The sequence below is a fragment of the Apus apus genome, chromosome 3 (genome assembly GCF_020740795.1).
Source record: "Apus apus isolate bApuApu2 chromosome 3, bApuApu2.pri.cur, whole genome shotgun sequence".
Lineage (NCBI taxonomy): Eukaryota > Metazoa > Chordata > Aves > Apodiformes > Apodidae > Apus > Apus apus.
In genome coordinates, this window is record NC_067284.1 from 10827131 (window position 1) to 10842976 (window position 15846).

Here is a 15846-nt window from a genome sequence, read left to right on the forward strand (position 1 = left end):
TTTTATATATATATATATATATACATATATGCATTTTATTACAAATTATAAGGGATACTACAATTTAAGGAATTCATAGCTTTTCAGAAGACTTTACATAGTGTGGGGAAGTCTTCCCAGAAAGATAAAGAAGTACTAAGAAAACACAAAGCACGTTGGGGCTGCTATCTCAGTGCATTTGGCAGATGTCCTTGTGCTGCTTTGCAAGAGTTTGCAAACCATTAACACAAGACTTAATTGGCCGAGTAAGTGAGATTCATACTGAAATGTGACACACCGAATGTTGCAGCCTGCTCTTGGGAAACTTTAACACAAGAACCAAAGGAGCTACATGACAAGAGTGGATTAGGCAACAGAAGTCTTTCAACATCATTATGGTGATTTGTTCTCATTAGATATTTTCACTACCTGCACTGGAAAAAAGAAGTGGGCTTCTCTGGGGTCCCTCCTGGCTGGGTCCTGAATTTGTACAGCATGTGTTTCATGGTGTGATCCACAGTACTGATCACCAGGAACCTGCTCTGGCCTCACACTTGCAAGGCAATGCCCAAGACAGTTCATCCACCAATTCTTGTCACTGTCATCCAGGTTTATTGCTCTCCTGTTAATTTCTGCAGACAGTCTCCAACATGTAGGAAACATGAGGCTGATGGATGACTCGCAATCAAGACTACAACTAGCATCATGGTCTTTAATCACACAGGGTTCTCATAATCTTGAAATAACAGTACTTCGTTGTCACTGTTTGACTCGAGTGCAACAACAAGACTCTTGATCCCCTCCTCCTCCCACCCAGGTAGTGAAGGAGAGAGAGAAAAAGAGAGAGACTTGGCTGGATTGAAAACTAAACTACACAGCTTTAATTAAAACACTAATATGAAAATATATACAATTATATACAAATATATTCAGATATGTGCAAAAGCCTCTCGCCTTCCCCCACCCCGAGCAACTCCCACAGCATCTCCTGAGCTGGGAACAGTTCCAAAGAATCCCAGAGCTGCTGGAGAAAGCACAGTGATGAGGGTCAGGAGAGCTGGAGCCTGGGGGTTGATGGCGATGGATGGACGGAGTCCTCCCCAGATGCCAGCCATGGACAGAAGAGAAGGGAAGAAGAAGAAGGAAGGAAGTTGTCTTCTGTGATCTCTGACCTTCTTCTGAGCTTACGTAGATATATGGAATGGAGTATCTCTGGCCAGTTTTGCTGTCTGTCTAACTCAGCCTCCTATGGGGAGGGGGGGTCATAGATCTCCTCGTAGTGTCTGAGCCAGCAGAGTGAAGATGTGACCTTGAAGACCTGGCAGTTACAAAAACATTCCTCTCTCATCAGCCTTAGTTAGAACACACTGTGACTAGTTAAAATAAAACTTGCTGAAGGAAAAAAAAAAAATCAGTAAAAGGAAAATTGGCTTCATCCTGGCTCAAACCAGGACATTTGTATTTACAAGACACTATTTAATAAGAAAAAATAGTCAGTCTTGTCAGACACCCGAATTATTCCTGTGCTTAAAGCAAGAATAGAACCATTCTTGTTGTAGGTATGCCAGTTGTTGAGACCATCCAACACCTTCCACCACTACTTTCCAGTATCATTTTTCCACTGCTTAAAATGAGTTATTTTAACCAACTAGGGAAAAAAGTGCATTATACTGAAAATACAATACAAGTTTAAATCTTCTGAAAGAAGAAATCACTTAGTTTTTTCCTAAATTAAGTTAGAGAAAAACAATGCTGGTCTGCTTTTCATTAAAAACTCATGTAACTGTGACATGGAGTAACTCTACAGGAGCTGGACAGAGCATAGCCAGGATAATAATCTGCACCTTTGCCTGTACTCATGAAAATGCGCTCAAATTCTAAGCTGTGAGATTCTAGGTATGTTGGATAGATTTTAGCTAAGATATGCAGACTTAGGGTTAAGTCTCAAGTCATGGCTAAACTGGCCACATAGACTTACTTTTTATTTTGCCCAAGACCTATTGCCTCATCTTCTGAAAAAATACAGCTCTTAAATCTGCTCTATGACAGGAGCTACAAATAGCCCTGCAGCCCTTATCTCAGGTTTGAACATTTGGGTGCTCTCTGACCGTGGCATCCTCAGATTTCCAACAGTCTTTAAGTGGTCATGTTCCCAGCACTGTAACCTCTTCCAACATTAGAGACAAGCAACTGAGACCCAGAACATGGGCTTCCCAGGTTCTAGGTTTTTCTTCTAAACACAAGAGCAGCTTTTCTCCAAAATTAACACAACCTGTGGTGGATGCAGCTTTTCTTTTCCTTCACCCTTCAAATGTGTTTGTTGAATAATTATTTTAAATATACTATTTTGGGGGTGTATAAGTTATACCCAGTCCCCAACAAAACCAATTAAGACTGTGTCAGTCAGAAAACAAAAAGACATAACAAAATTACCACATCATTAAAACCCCACCTGATCTTCACAACAGTGACATTTTGATAATGATGATGACTGTGCCTTCACAAAGAGAGAGCTCATTATTTTTGAGACACATATTTCTACATCAATTTTCAAAATTAAATGAACCGCACAAGCCAAGTATAATTGGAATGTTCTCTTCTGTGCTCTTAATTCTCATCAACAAGAAAAAAAATAAAGGTAACTGAAGAATCTCACCCTTAAAATATAAAAAAACCCTGCAATTCTCACTTGTCTGATATATACATGAAATATATGCTCAAGAGGTCTGTGAAATGAAATAAAAAGCCAAATATTCAGTTAGTTTTACTAGAAATCACTGTCACCTAAAGTACCACCACCCACCTGGCCATCTTTCTATAAAGCATTGATGTAGTTCGCATAGTTGTCCAATGCACAACATACATGTCCAAAAAAAAAAAAAAAAAAAAAATAAAAAAGAAAGAAAAGGGTAAGTTTTAAGATCAGATTTCTGCCTGATACCACACTCAAAATTGCAACTAGCCATCAAAAACAGCAGTGACAGATTTTCAAACATCCTTTTTTCTTTCACTCCTGTTCCTTGGCTTTAATTGACTTTATGTGTTGGCTACCCTGCATTCCAGTCTTCTAAGTGTTTAAGAGAACTGAAGCACTATGAGTTTATCTAAAAGGAGTCTGGTTTTGATCTGACCTGCAGTTTGTTAATACCTCAGAAATCTATATTGCTCATCTTCCAGAAAATGCTTGATTGCTCACTCAGCAGCCGAGACAGTAGCAGCTGCTTACACAAAAGTGATGTGCTTTCCTTTAAGAAGCCATCAGGTCTAGGTACATAGTGCAGCGTGACTTCATGTCACAATACGAACATGCAAACCAAAACACAACCTCTGAGAAACTAGGGGTTCTGAATAATTCAATTGCTGGAGGAAGCAGCTACTATAGTCAGATTTTCTGGCACCTGGAACATTCCCACGTCTAACAGAAGCCTCTTTAGATCTTTCTAGACCAAATCATATTAGAAAAGAAAAAGGTAACCGGAACTCAATTCAGGATACGAGTCTGCTCCCCACAGATACACAGATCACTTGGGCAACGTAATCACACTGATCCAACCTGTTCTGGAGACTAGTTTCATCTTGCATGCAACACATTAAACTGGTACATGTACCATGACTGCTTGCCTCGGATTTATGGGTTGCTAGACATCTGGAAATCCTGGTTAAATTACTAAAGGTGACAGAAAAAAGCAAGAGAGGAGCACACAACCCGAAGTGACAGCCTGTCACAAAGCTCAGTAGCTCTGACAAAGGTATTTTCACTTAAGCTTTTCTAACAAGAGCTGAGCCATCCCCAGAGTAGGTCACTGCCCATATTCATCCTTGATCTTCTCTTTCCTAGTTAATTAAGCAGCTTTCCCAGGCAACTCTGTAAACCAGCAGTATCTCCTATTTACAAAATTTCATTGTGAGGCACATTCAGTACCATTTTAGCAGAGAAAAACCTCAGATCTTACTAGGTGTACTAAAATTATATACTATTACTAGCATTGTAAAATAAAGTAACTTTCTATATGCAGCTCTGAGGCTGAACATCACAACAAAGCGCAGCTGTCCCAGGGCAGCCCAGCAGCTATATCCGCTCATCCCAACGCTCATTTCATGCAATGGGTTGCCCTGAAGCCTCACTCTGGGAGATTTACCACTGCTGGCTCCAGCCAGAAGTCGAAGCAAGCACAGGCCATTGGATAAGCCGGCTGAAATCCCTGTAAACCGGGGAGTGGAGAGGAGTTCAGGTATACAGTCATTCCCGAGTCCTACCCCCTCACTGCTACGTGTTTACATCACCTGCTTATGCACACTCTGCTCCCCAGCCACCCTCCTGCACACGCGACCCCCCGAGAGAGGTTTGAAGAGCACAAGACACACAACGCTGCGCTGCTGCCTTCACAGAGAAAACCCACCCCAAGGCGCGTGTCCCCCATAGATATTCCTCGTATTAAGAAAAGGTGCAGTCAGCACTCCAGGCGTGCTCCCCACACCCGCACGGAGCTCAGGCTCGGCCCGGGCCCTGTGCCCCCGCCTGGCGACTGCCCGCAGCCCAGAGAGGCCCGCCGGCCTCTGCCCCTCCCGCCCCAGCCGAGACAGCCACATCCCTCCCGCCCCGGGGGCAGCCAGCACCGCCCGGGGCAGCCAGCACCGCGACCGCAGCTTCCAGCCCGCAGCCCGCCAGCCCAGCGCCGGCCCCAACGCAGGAAGCGAGGCCGGGCCCGCGGCTGCTCCCCGGGCGGAAGCGGGCGGCGCGGCGGGGCGGGGCGGGGGCGGCCCCGGCAGGCCGTGGCCCCGCCGCCCGAGCAGCAGCGGCTGCCGGAGGGAGCGCTTCCCCTTCCCGCCCCCGCTCGGCGTCCCTCCCCCGCCTGCTCGGCCGGGGCAGCAGGAAGCGGCTCTGATGTCAGCGGCCGTGGCGCGGCTCTGAGCGGCTCCCCCCGCCCCGCCGCGGCCCCCTCGCCCCCTCTGCTGCTGGTGCCGCCGCCGGGGCTGGCGGAGGCGGCCAGCTTCGGCCCCGGGGCCTCGCCCTCCTCTCTGCCGGGGCCGCTGGGCCGAAGCGGCTGGCAAGGTCCGCAGAGGCCGCGGCCTAGGGCAGCCGGCGCGGCACTCCGCGGGGGTGCGGGAGGGCGCGGGATGTGGAGCGGCGCCGCCGCCGCCGCCGGGGCCTCCGCCCGCCGCCACTGAGTCCCGCGGCCGCCGCGGATGCGGCCTCGCCCCGCGCGGCGGCCCAGGCGGCGCCTCGGCCAGGCCCGCCCCGACCCGCGCCCGCACGGAGGGCAAGAGCCGCCGCCGCTCCCCGCCTAGTCCCGCCTCAGGCCCTCGGTTGCCCGGCGCCGATCCGTCCGCCTGCGGCCTCCCCTGGCCTCTCCTCCCCCAGGCGAAAGAGGAGGGATGTCCGCTGCCGCCTCCGCTGACATGATTGAAACCCCCCCGGTCCTCAACTTCGAAGAAATTGACTACAAAGAGATCGAAGTGGAAGAGGTGAGTGAGGCCGGGCGGCCTCCCCGCACACACACACACACACAGACACCCCCCCGCTCCCCGGGCGCGGCCTGCAGGCGGGCCGGGGGGGGCAGCCTGGCGCCGGCCCCGGCGCTGCCCCCGAGGGCCCCCGGGTCGCTCTCCCCGGCGCCAGCCCCCCCGCTGGGTGCGCGCAGCTGGGTGTGCCCCCGGCTTCCTGGGTGCGCGGGGCTGCCGGGACCCCCGCGGCTCTTCCCCTCAGTGCGGGTTCTTTCTCTGGATGCTGCAGAGGTTGGCACCGGAGAACAAAGGCGGTATGGCTGGGAGCCGAGGTGCCAGCTTACTGACACCAGCCCTGGGGCTGGGTGCTGTGCTGTGGGGTTTTGTCTAAGCGGGATAAAATAATTCAGGAGTTTTAAAAGTTTCGCCTCCCGTTTTGCCACCCGCTTTGGTATGGGTGGCAAAGACAGTTGTCAAACGCTGTCACAAGAGGGGAACGTTAATTCTGGTGTTTCTTGTGGATCTCTGCATGGCCCTGCTTTCTGCTGCCTTACTGAATCATCGTGTATCTCATCCTCATACCAGTGCTAATTATTTGCTAAATTTACAGCTCTCTTAGACATAAGGACTCGGAGAACTTTTTTTAATTACTTTTTCTTAACAGGCTAGTGGTGTTGTGCTCATGAATCTGTAACATTTGGTTTGTGACCTGTGCATGTTACCCAGGAAGTGTCATATAGCATAGTTGGAAGCAAGTATTTCTTCTGCTGTAGAAAGTTTAATCATAAAATTATTGCCTTAAGTTACTTGAGGGTGGAATGGGATGGATAAAGTACAATTTCTTATGTAGTTTTCATACATCTGGGTTCCCTGCAAAAGTAGGATGGCTGTGATCTAGGATAGCTTATGTGCTTTACCAAAGGGCTCAGAAGTATGTTTATACCATAGTGTTATTTAACTTTCAGAATCTCACAAAAAATATTGTTGCAGTTGGATTTTTTTCTTCCCCCATGCTAATGTCTCCACAGGAATGAAGCTGCTTCACACAGATCCATACTGGTTTTGATGAGGCCAGCTTGGACCCAACAGCCACCCAAGGCTGCTGAAACAGTCTTTGTGCTTTTATTTGTAGATAAACATCTTTCTTTTCCAGTCATAGTTACCCTCTTTTTCTTAAAGAGTTTATGTGGAGGTGAATTTAGGTTTGTGTAGTAGCTTGCATAGATGTGACAACCAGTGTCATATGTTTTTAAAGAGACTTGCTAGGTACTGGTTTGTTCAGAATTATTACGCTGGGCTCATGAGGCCTGAGAGAGTTCACAGAACATAAAATCTGCAATGTTTTCATAGAAGACCAGGTGTCATGTTTTCATGTAGTGTTGTGATAATTTTGGCTTTCACCATAGCAGACATGGGGAAATCTCAGAAGCTAGTGTTTCCCAAAAAACTCACTTTTCCCCTTTCTATGAATATGCTACTCCTCAAGATTTTTTTTTACTCTGTAGGTCCAATTGTTTCTCTTCCCTTTATGTGTTTAACTTTTCCAATGTGAGAAAATGTTATGTTGTTCAGGAGCTGAAAGTATTTTTGTATTTGATAAGACACTGACCTTTTTGCAGCACTTACTAATGGACAGGGATCATATCACATGCCTTGGGAGAAATGGCTTTTCTTACCCAAAGAAGAAAATAAAGTTGATAGGAGTTTATCCATCATGAAAAGGTGTCCTGTGGAGGCTCACACAAGTGACTAGCACAGCTAATATGTTATACATAGTACTTTGAATGAATAAAATGCTACAGAAATCTTTAATCCTTAGACACTCTTGGGAAGGCTGTTAGCAAGGATTATATTGCTATTTTACATGTAGGAAATGCAGAGCTGCATAGTGTGTAATTAGTGTCACTAGAATTTATCATTGTAATGTTGAGTGTTCGGAGCTTGTCTGCGTGCTACATACAGGCCTAGCACCTGCTGAGACAGGACTATACACAACAGCAATGTACCTGGAGAAAAAGCCTAAGCAGTTATTTGTGCTTTATTTAATGTGGTTGTTGCATTATCCTCCAAGCAGTATCTCTGTTGGAGATGACAAAACAAGCAGGGGAGCTCTGATAAAGTGTTCTCCCCATGGAAAAATCTGATGACAACAGCTGTAGCATTTTGCATTATACTCAGTGTACCTGTCCTACCAGAAATTCTTACAGGCAGTGGAGATAGCATAGTGCTGAAGACAGTTTAAATGTCATCACACAAAGGAAGACACAAGATCTACCTTACAATAAAACAGATGAATTAGAGATCATACTTAGACCTTGTTCTCAAATGTGGTTGACCTCGTATCCATGATGCATTTTTGGTGCAGTCGACTTTGCAGTCATAGCAAAACATACATCATTACTGAGGATTTTCTCTGCTCTCACTTCATCAGTCTCTGAAGTTTTCAAGGATTTCTAAATGGCTGTAAGAACTCAAAATGGTCAGATTTTAAAATGCTGGCAAACTTTTGATAGAGTGTCAGGAGATCTACACTGGGAACTCGAATGCTTGGTATAATCATAGCTTTGCTGTTGTATTATCAAGGCTGTCTTGTCAGCAGATAGCAGTCCCACTCTGCCACTGGTTTATTAATAGATATTGAAGTTCTGGAATACTTGCAGGCCCTGAGTCCTTGCTAATAAATGCAAAATCTGTAAGTGCTCTTTCATTTAGGTTTGACTGGACTCTATAGTATCAAGAAAATAGCATATTTTGTTTTGACTACCATGCACGTGACTTACTGTACTGTTACTTCCCTCCAGTCAAACATGTCTCCAACTTCAAGCTGCCTTTTCATTATTTAAAGTGCTCAGATTGAAGTAAAATACAGAGATCATTATTATTAATTAGTTGTAGTCAAATGAAAATCTGTGACACTATGGGAACATCTTCAAAACCAGAAGGGGAAAAACTACTTAAAACTTGGGTTCAATAGAAATGTTCCCTACACTACCATGCAAACTTTTGGCTCTGACAATGTCTTAAGTTTTCACCTATTAGATAAGCAAATAATTAGAAACTGAATAAATGATACTACAGAATTTATCTGAAAACTTAATATAACTGAAAGAAAGTTAACAATAGAAAGCTTAATAGCCCTATTTTAAAATGTCATGTTTAAATCTAGCCTAAATACTGCTGTGTCTTCTTCCCAGAGGAACTTTCACATCTGAGCAATGGACAGACTTTGGTTTTCAGTTGTTCTGGCAACCTGCTCCCTGCCACTCTTTCCTGAAAATCCCACAGCCCTTCCTCCATCACGTAACTTGATAACAGTCCCATACATGACCAAAGCAGAGCCCTCTCCATCACATGATTTGTGTATGCCTTAGATTGCACAGCCAGAAGATGCATGTCTGGTCATGTATGCTGTGGCCTCCCCAGTTACCGTCTCATTTAGCCAGGTTGGAAATCATTACTATGTTTGTGTAGTCACAAGTTACTTTTGAACAGTCTAAAAGTGGAACTTATTTGAAAACTGTTGTTTATAACACTCTACTGATAAAGTGTATGATAAACTGACATTTATTTTCAACAATCTCTTTGGGCAACAGTAGTTAAAGAAGACTTTACCCTCAGTCCCCTCAGAATTAAGATGAACAGGAAAGCTTTCTAAATATTTATATTAGAAAACCTACTGAAGATGCCAACAAGTAAGGAGATGCAGGTTCACCTACCTCAGACATTTTTGCAACAGTTGAATAACTTCATTAACGTTTCAGAAGTATACTGAGAACTGTGTTCCGTGCAGTTATGGAACAGAGCAGTTCAGACACAAGAGAATGAGGAATGCAGTGAGGCAACTATTTTTTGCTCACCTTTATGGTAGTTAACTTTTAAAAAGTTAGTGAGATGCAGTGACCAATAATGTCCATTATATTACAAGTTAAGGTGGATTTGCATAAGCTGCTGCTGAATGCTGAATTGTTACTTCCTCTGTTGTTTTTACCCCCTGGAGGGTTGTGTCCAGTTGTAGAATACTAGTCTGCAAAATTGGAAGAAGTTTGGATAAGAATTGCAGGTGTGATTTGAAATCTGAAGAATACTCTTAGACATTTGACACGAGAGCAGAAGGCTTGGTTCTCAAGAGCCAAGGGTGGTCATGAGGAATTGGGTTAAACTCAGCCACGTCTACAATTTCTCAGCCTTTTTCAGACAGTAAGCCCTCGAGGGGCAAAGCCAGACATCCAGAAGCAAAGACAAAAAATTAGTCCATGGTGAAAATGTGTGCCAGAATTTTCTGTGATTTTACTCTAAATACATTTCTGATTTCGTCCATACCACTATTTAAATGTTGGTTAGTTATGTCTGTGGAAGATTCTCTTCCATTAATCTAGATAGGAAAATAGCTGAAGTGTCAGCTGGAGAGTGAATTTATAGTGGAAGTTACACAATGCCAATGTCTCTTGGGTGAAATTTAGTGTGCAGCAAGTGTTAGAAGATGGCTAATAAGCTGCTTAAAGTGTTAATATTAGACTTTACAGTTATTTCTACACATGCAGACTTATTCAATGAATCAATTTATGTCCTGTAAAATAAACATACATTTTACTTCATAAAGGATGCGTGGGAAAGAAACCTTACAGGCTCTTCCATTCCAGTGATGAAAGCAAGATGTCTTTTTATCAGATAATATAAAGTTCCACGTCTAACGCAGCAGCTAAGGTCGCAACTGAGGGATAGTGTAACTGCTCTCAAAAATGGGGAGGGGGGGGCTTTTCCCTAAGAAAAAAACCCTAAAACTGTAGAACAAGCTTCGTTTGTCCCTTATTTATGCCGCCCAGTAGATTCTAGCAGTAATTTACTGGCTGCTGAATTATTATATTTTTAAAGATGAGTAATTTTAGACAGCCCCACAAACCCAACTAGTGTTGTGGTCTTTTACCCTGAGTGCCTCGTTACGCAGCATTTTGTGTCTAAAACTAGAATCTCCTGTTCATTGCTGTAACAGAAGAGATTGATTCTTAGTGTAACATCAAGACATGTATTTTGTTCATGTTTTTCATTACTGTAGTTAAAATGAGTTCAGTTCTTGAGACAGATGTATAAAAGACTATCAGTATGTAAGAAACTGGAATGAAAGCATAACCTGATAAACTGTTATCTTAGCTTGAAATGCCTGCATTTCTTAGAAGGACTGAGCTATCAAAATGCAAAGAGGGTTGGTTGTGTATCTAGAGCAAAGGAAGAATTTCTGAACATACCTGTTGTTTTAGAAACGTACATGATGGTACTTTGATTCTCCATAAACATGTTGTGAAGAAGCTGAAAAAAGAATGATTCCTTAGATGTAAGTTCAGATAGCCAAGTCACTCCTAACTATACAGTGTTGTGCAGCTCTAACAGATGATGCCCTAAATATGGACCAACTGTATTAGATTGTGGCAAGCAGCAGTTATGTATATTTATTAATAAAAGTTGTTTTTTAATAACTGACCTTTCCATTGAGAAATACTCTTTTCCTTTGGTGTTTTATGTAACTTTAAAGTTGAAACTTGGAAACTAAATCTGAACTAAATTATTCAGTTCACTTAAAACTTAGTGAGATTGTTTTAGGGTTTTGTCATTGCTGTATGAATCCCAGAAAGGGGACAGCAACATTTAGAATCGGGTTGAGCACCGGTACAAATAAACTTAGCGAGTCAAAGAATGTAGCTGTAAGAATTGGCAGATCTGAACTCCTTCCTAAAAGTGCTGCCAGGGTATTGGTCACAGTCATTTGTGGCATGGGGCCGATTTGCTTCAACCTGCTTAATAAAGCATAGCACACACAGAGGAACGAAAGTTGGAATTTGAGACTGGTTGAATGAATGATAGAAAATGTACACATATTTTTAGGGGCTGTAAACTGTTGTTCATAGCTTCTTTGGTACTTCTCTTTTTTTAATCTATATGCTTTCTTTGTGTCTTATGGGCAGAGGTGTGAAAACTGAAAATATTGGTGTGTTTTATTGGTACTGCTGGAACTCTGGCAGAAGAATAGAAGCAACTATATTTAAAAATATAGGTTTTACTATATTTACTCTTTTTACTAAGCGTTGTAGAACATCCGTTTTTTTATTTTAATTTTAATTTTTTAAATTCTTTTCCTGCTGTGTCTTTAATTGTGTCTGAAGCTTGAGAGATCCAAAAGTTCAGTAGGCATAAACCTTTCACTTCTTTCACTTGCAGATATACCAAGAACGCAAGGGAAGTAGATACTGAAGATAATTTAGAGAAAGCTGTCGGGTTGGAAACACAAGTTTTATTGAGGGGTTTTTTTTTTTTGCTTCCCAAAATTGTAAACAAACATGTCATGTAGATACTGCAAGTTATGAAGAGAATTCTTCAGAGAATACTACATCTACTAACCAGGGAGCTACGTTTTATTGCTGTCTTACATATCCAGCAAGGTGGGGTTTTTTAGAAGGAAAAGCACTAGGTATCCATTATGCAGTACCATGGAAGTGTCATGAATGGAGGTGAAAATTTTCTATCTTTATATTTTTGAGTGGATAGAAAACCTGTGCAGTTAATGCAAAGTTGAAATAAATTCTTGAGAAGTTTTGACATTTGATAGGGGAATAAGGCACATCGGAATAAGCAGAGATACATTTTTCTTGTTTTACTGTGAAGGGGGTGAATTGTTGGTCACATCCCTTGGGACAAAATGCATGCTTGAGGGCTTAACATATCTGCAGTCTCTATTTCCTGCGTGATTTCTAGTCTACATACTTAACAGTCAATATAGTCTACATATTCACAAGTCAGTATCATGTATCTTTGTTTATGTACAGCATTTGATACTATTTGTACACAGAGGCAGAGGTAATGTTTGTTCCAGGGATCTTGTATGCTTCATATTCTTTAAATAAGACTCCAAATACATTATCTGGAAAACATGCAAATGGCACTCTCTTTCACCGTGTCACTTTGTCGTGTACTAAAACATACCAGTAAAACTTCTTGCTGGTATGAATTTTACAGGGAGAGGAATCAATTTGCATATCCTTTTAAATCTTTAAAGCTCTTTAAGCATTTTTGCCAGTTTAAAATGTGTCTGTGTCACCTACTGAGTGGTTTTGATAAACTTAATTCTATTCTGTGGAAAAGTAGTAGCACTAGTATTCTATTTCTGAATGTGTCATCTGCCCTATATTTTCCTTGTTTCTCCTAGAAGATATTTAAAGGGATAAAATCTTTTACCAAAAGAATGTGTTTATTTTTAGATCATTTTCCAAACATACACAGTGCTACAGATCAACTTCTGTTTATTGATTGTTGTGTCAATAATTCCATTAACTGTGCTTCATATAATTCAGAATATGCACTACTGCCCAAACATATGGTGTGGCACCAACAGCAGGGGACAAGAAGGAATGAGCAAGAAGAAACTGAAGTTCAGACAGCACCTCCCTCCTGTGCTATTAAGTTACTTAGTTCCAGCACACAGTGTTGAAGGAAACTACATAATGTTTAAACTGTTTTGACAAATTCTAAGACTCATTCCTTTAAAGGATAAGTTCAGTGAAAACTTAAAGGAAAAAAATTACATGTAAGTGGAATCCACCACAAACACTATTCTGTCAATTGTAAAGGATGTTTTTACAAGTAAGATACTTCTAGATTAAGTAGGAACAACATACTGGGCTTTCACATATGGTAAATGTTAGGTTTGTATCAGATCTGTCATTGCTTCTGATGATTACTCCTTTCATGTGCTATCCAAGAGACTGAGCTGCTTTAATGGAGGATCAGCTCTTCTCTGTTTTCTCTGTATCCTAGGTAAATATTCAGTGCATTCGTGTCCTCTTCTCAAGTTCAGCCCTCTGCCTAAGCAGGCACCAAGTCACTGATAAATTGTTATGAAACCTTGACTGCATAGTCATTTATCAAACTCTTTTCACCAGCCATTACATTTATATATTTGATGGTCTCTCAAAGCTTTCTCTTACATAATTAAGATACAGATTGCCTGGTAAACTCCTCCTTTTGGTGCCTGGGACTGATTTTATTATTTTAATATTTTTCTGTAATCATCAGGACTTCATAAAGTGCATCTGGTTCTTGGAATTTATTCCATTTTTCTACTAGAGCACAAATATTGTGACATTCATGGCACAGTGTAAAAACTTCGCATTGATTAGTACATTCATTTATCTTTCTTCATTGAACAGAAATGGTATTTTAAAATATGGCAAAATTGAAAAATAATGGTTTTTCTAGTATGAGAACTGGAAATACATTAACAAATTTTTCATATTAAACTTGCAAACAGTAATGGATTTATCTTCAGGGGAACAGTATGCCATTTCAGATTGCTTCATTACATTTTATCAGATGTATCTGAGACCAATTTTTTTAACTGACATATATGCACTGTTTTCAAATAGCAATTTGTTTTCAGTATCACTGATTAAATGTAAGAGTGCCATAGTCAAAAATAATGAAAAAGAAAAGGCAGATGGAACAAAGGAGCCTTGTAAAATGAATCTCTGTCAGCCTTGTGCCAATTGTATCCAGCTAGGACAAATCATCATATGCATGCCTCCTTTTCCCTAAGTAGTGGGAAGAGTTCTTCCCTGTTACCTGACTAGTTTGGGTTCCCCAGTATTATAAGGGAGCAGATGCCTGTGAATTGCTGCTGCCAGTGCAGTTCATCCTGTCCAGGTTGCTCTGTGGTATCCTTCTCTCGTTAATTGTCTGTCCTTAGTCATTCTCAGGTGTGAGCAGGCTGAGTTACGCACGCCTGCACAGTGGATTATTTCCACATGCTCAGTAAATCAGCAGTTCTGTGAAATGCAAACTTAAGGCAGACACAAAACTGATGACATTTTTCTTAAACTGTAAGTCTGGTCATGGTGCTGTGTGAGATGTGTAGAGGGGTTATAATGCACAACTCTCTTCTGCCAGTAGAAGAAGGTGGGGGGCCTGCCAGCCCCAAGAAATTGGGCAATTTTGTTTAAGATGTGGTCTGAGAGAGAAGTGGAAATGTCAAGGGAGTCTCTTGGGGACTTTTATGCCTTCAGGTGACTCACTGTTTCCAATTTGTTTAGATGTGCTATTTTTGTAGGCTGCTTGACTCCTTCATATGGGTTGATGTTTCCAATATCAATTGTAGCAAGAAAGTAGTTGGTTTATGTTTCATTATGTTAAGAGCCAAGGCCCTATTGTAGCTGGGGGAGAAGGTTACAATTAATAGGTCCTTTTTTACATGGGGCATGTTCTGTGGGTCTGCTGTGGGTATCTTGTGGTAGACTCAGTCTGTGAACCACTTGTTGGGGAGGGTGAGAATCCAGGAGATCCTGAAAGGCTAAGTGCATGATGCACAGTGTAAAAGAGAAAAATCCTTCTTTGCGTGTATTAGGGAAACCAGAAGAGGAAAATGCCATTGATCACCATTCCTGGGCAGCTGTCTCTCATATCCATATGTAACCTTACAAAAATATTGAGCGTGCTTCTTTTCTCATAGTTCTTAATGCAAAATCCTGACTATTTTTTTAATGTGTATATTTTGCCCTCTTCAAATTGATCCTTGATTGCAGACTTTAATGTGTTTAGCAGGTCTTGAGCTATGCAGCCTTGAGCTATGCACCCACAGCCTTATCTACCCCCTTCTCAAGGGAAATCAGCTTCACTATTGAAAAGGGTGTAGTGAGAACCTAACCCAAGCGTGGTTTACATACATGATAGTCAGCTTGCTTTGACATGGAGCCTTGACAAGTACAGTCTTGTACATTCCTGGCTACCAAGTTGGCTTCCCTGGATCAGCACTCTTCATTTACCTTCCAGATCATTACAATATTTGGGGCCATCTAAAAAAAAAACGAGATAAAATTATTAAATGTTATTTCCTGAAAGGATGAGCTGCAGGCAGATTGCATTGTTTCAGCATTGGATGTGTATGCTTATTCACTATTCTCCTATAAATCACACTTCCCTTTTGAGAAACCACCCTGCTAAAGGGTGAATTCAGTAGTGAACCTTGAAGAATCAGTGTACTATTTATAATGTGGATGCAATGTTGGAGCATTTTGTGGGTCCTTTAATGATGTTTATATTTTAATTCTGAAAATTGCTCCTTCCTCCCCACCCCAAATCTTTTCCCTCTTTTATTGGATAAAGAACTCATAAATAACTGACTTTCTAGTGAAGAGCTTTGTAATTTTGGGAAAGTGTGTTTTTCCTTCCAAAATAATATTCACATGTGTGCATCACCCACTTGAGGAAGACAATAAAATTAAATTTTGCCATAATAAACTGCTGTGGTAATTGCATTTGTAAGTTTCTTATTCACCTCCCCAAAAAGTTTTTATTTCATTAGAAGTGTCTGCTTTGTTCCTCAGAATACATATGATATTATTTGATGTCCAGGACTAGGAACGTGAGCACAAAATGCTGTTA

At 42.0% G+C, this 15846-nt stretch overlaps 1 protein-coding gene and 1 long non-coding RNA gene across 6 annotated transcripts in view; one reads left to right on the forward strand and one right to left on the reverse strand.

The window, feature by feature from the left end:
• Positions 1-837: 837 nt before the first annotated feature.
• Positions 838-4553, reverse strand: LOC127382104 (uncharacterized). Its single transcript, XR_007888882.1, has 2 exons — positions 2783-4553; positions 838-1297 (listed from the first exon to the last, which is right to left on the reverse strand). It is a non-coding gene; the product is annotated as an uncharacterized LOC127382104 (long non-coding RNA).
• Positions 4554-4819: 266 nt separating this feature from the next.
• MAP3K7 (mitogen-activated protein kinase kinase kinase 7) overlaps positions 4820-15846 on the forward strand; it is a 47546-nt gene continuing 36519 nt past the window's right edge. For 3 of the 5 annotated variants that reach the window (XM_051613255.1, XM_051613256.1, XM_051613257.1), the window contains exon 1: positions 4821-5445. In XM_051613255.1, coding sequence (XP_051469215.1) covers positions 5356-5445 — 90 coding nt within the window. In that variant the 5' untranslated portion in view covers positions 4821-5355. Of the gene's footprint in view, positions 5446-15846 lie in introns of all 5 variants that reach the window. The other 2 variants (XM_051613261.1, XM_051613259.1) reach the window with 2 other exon arrangements.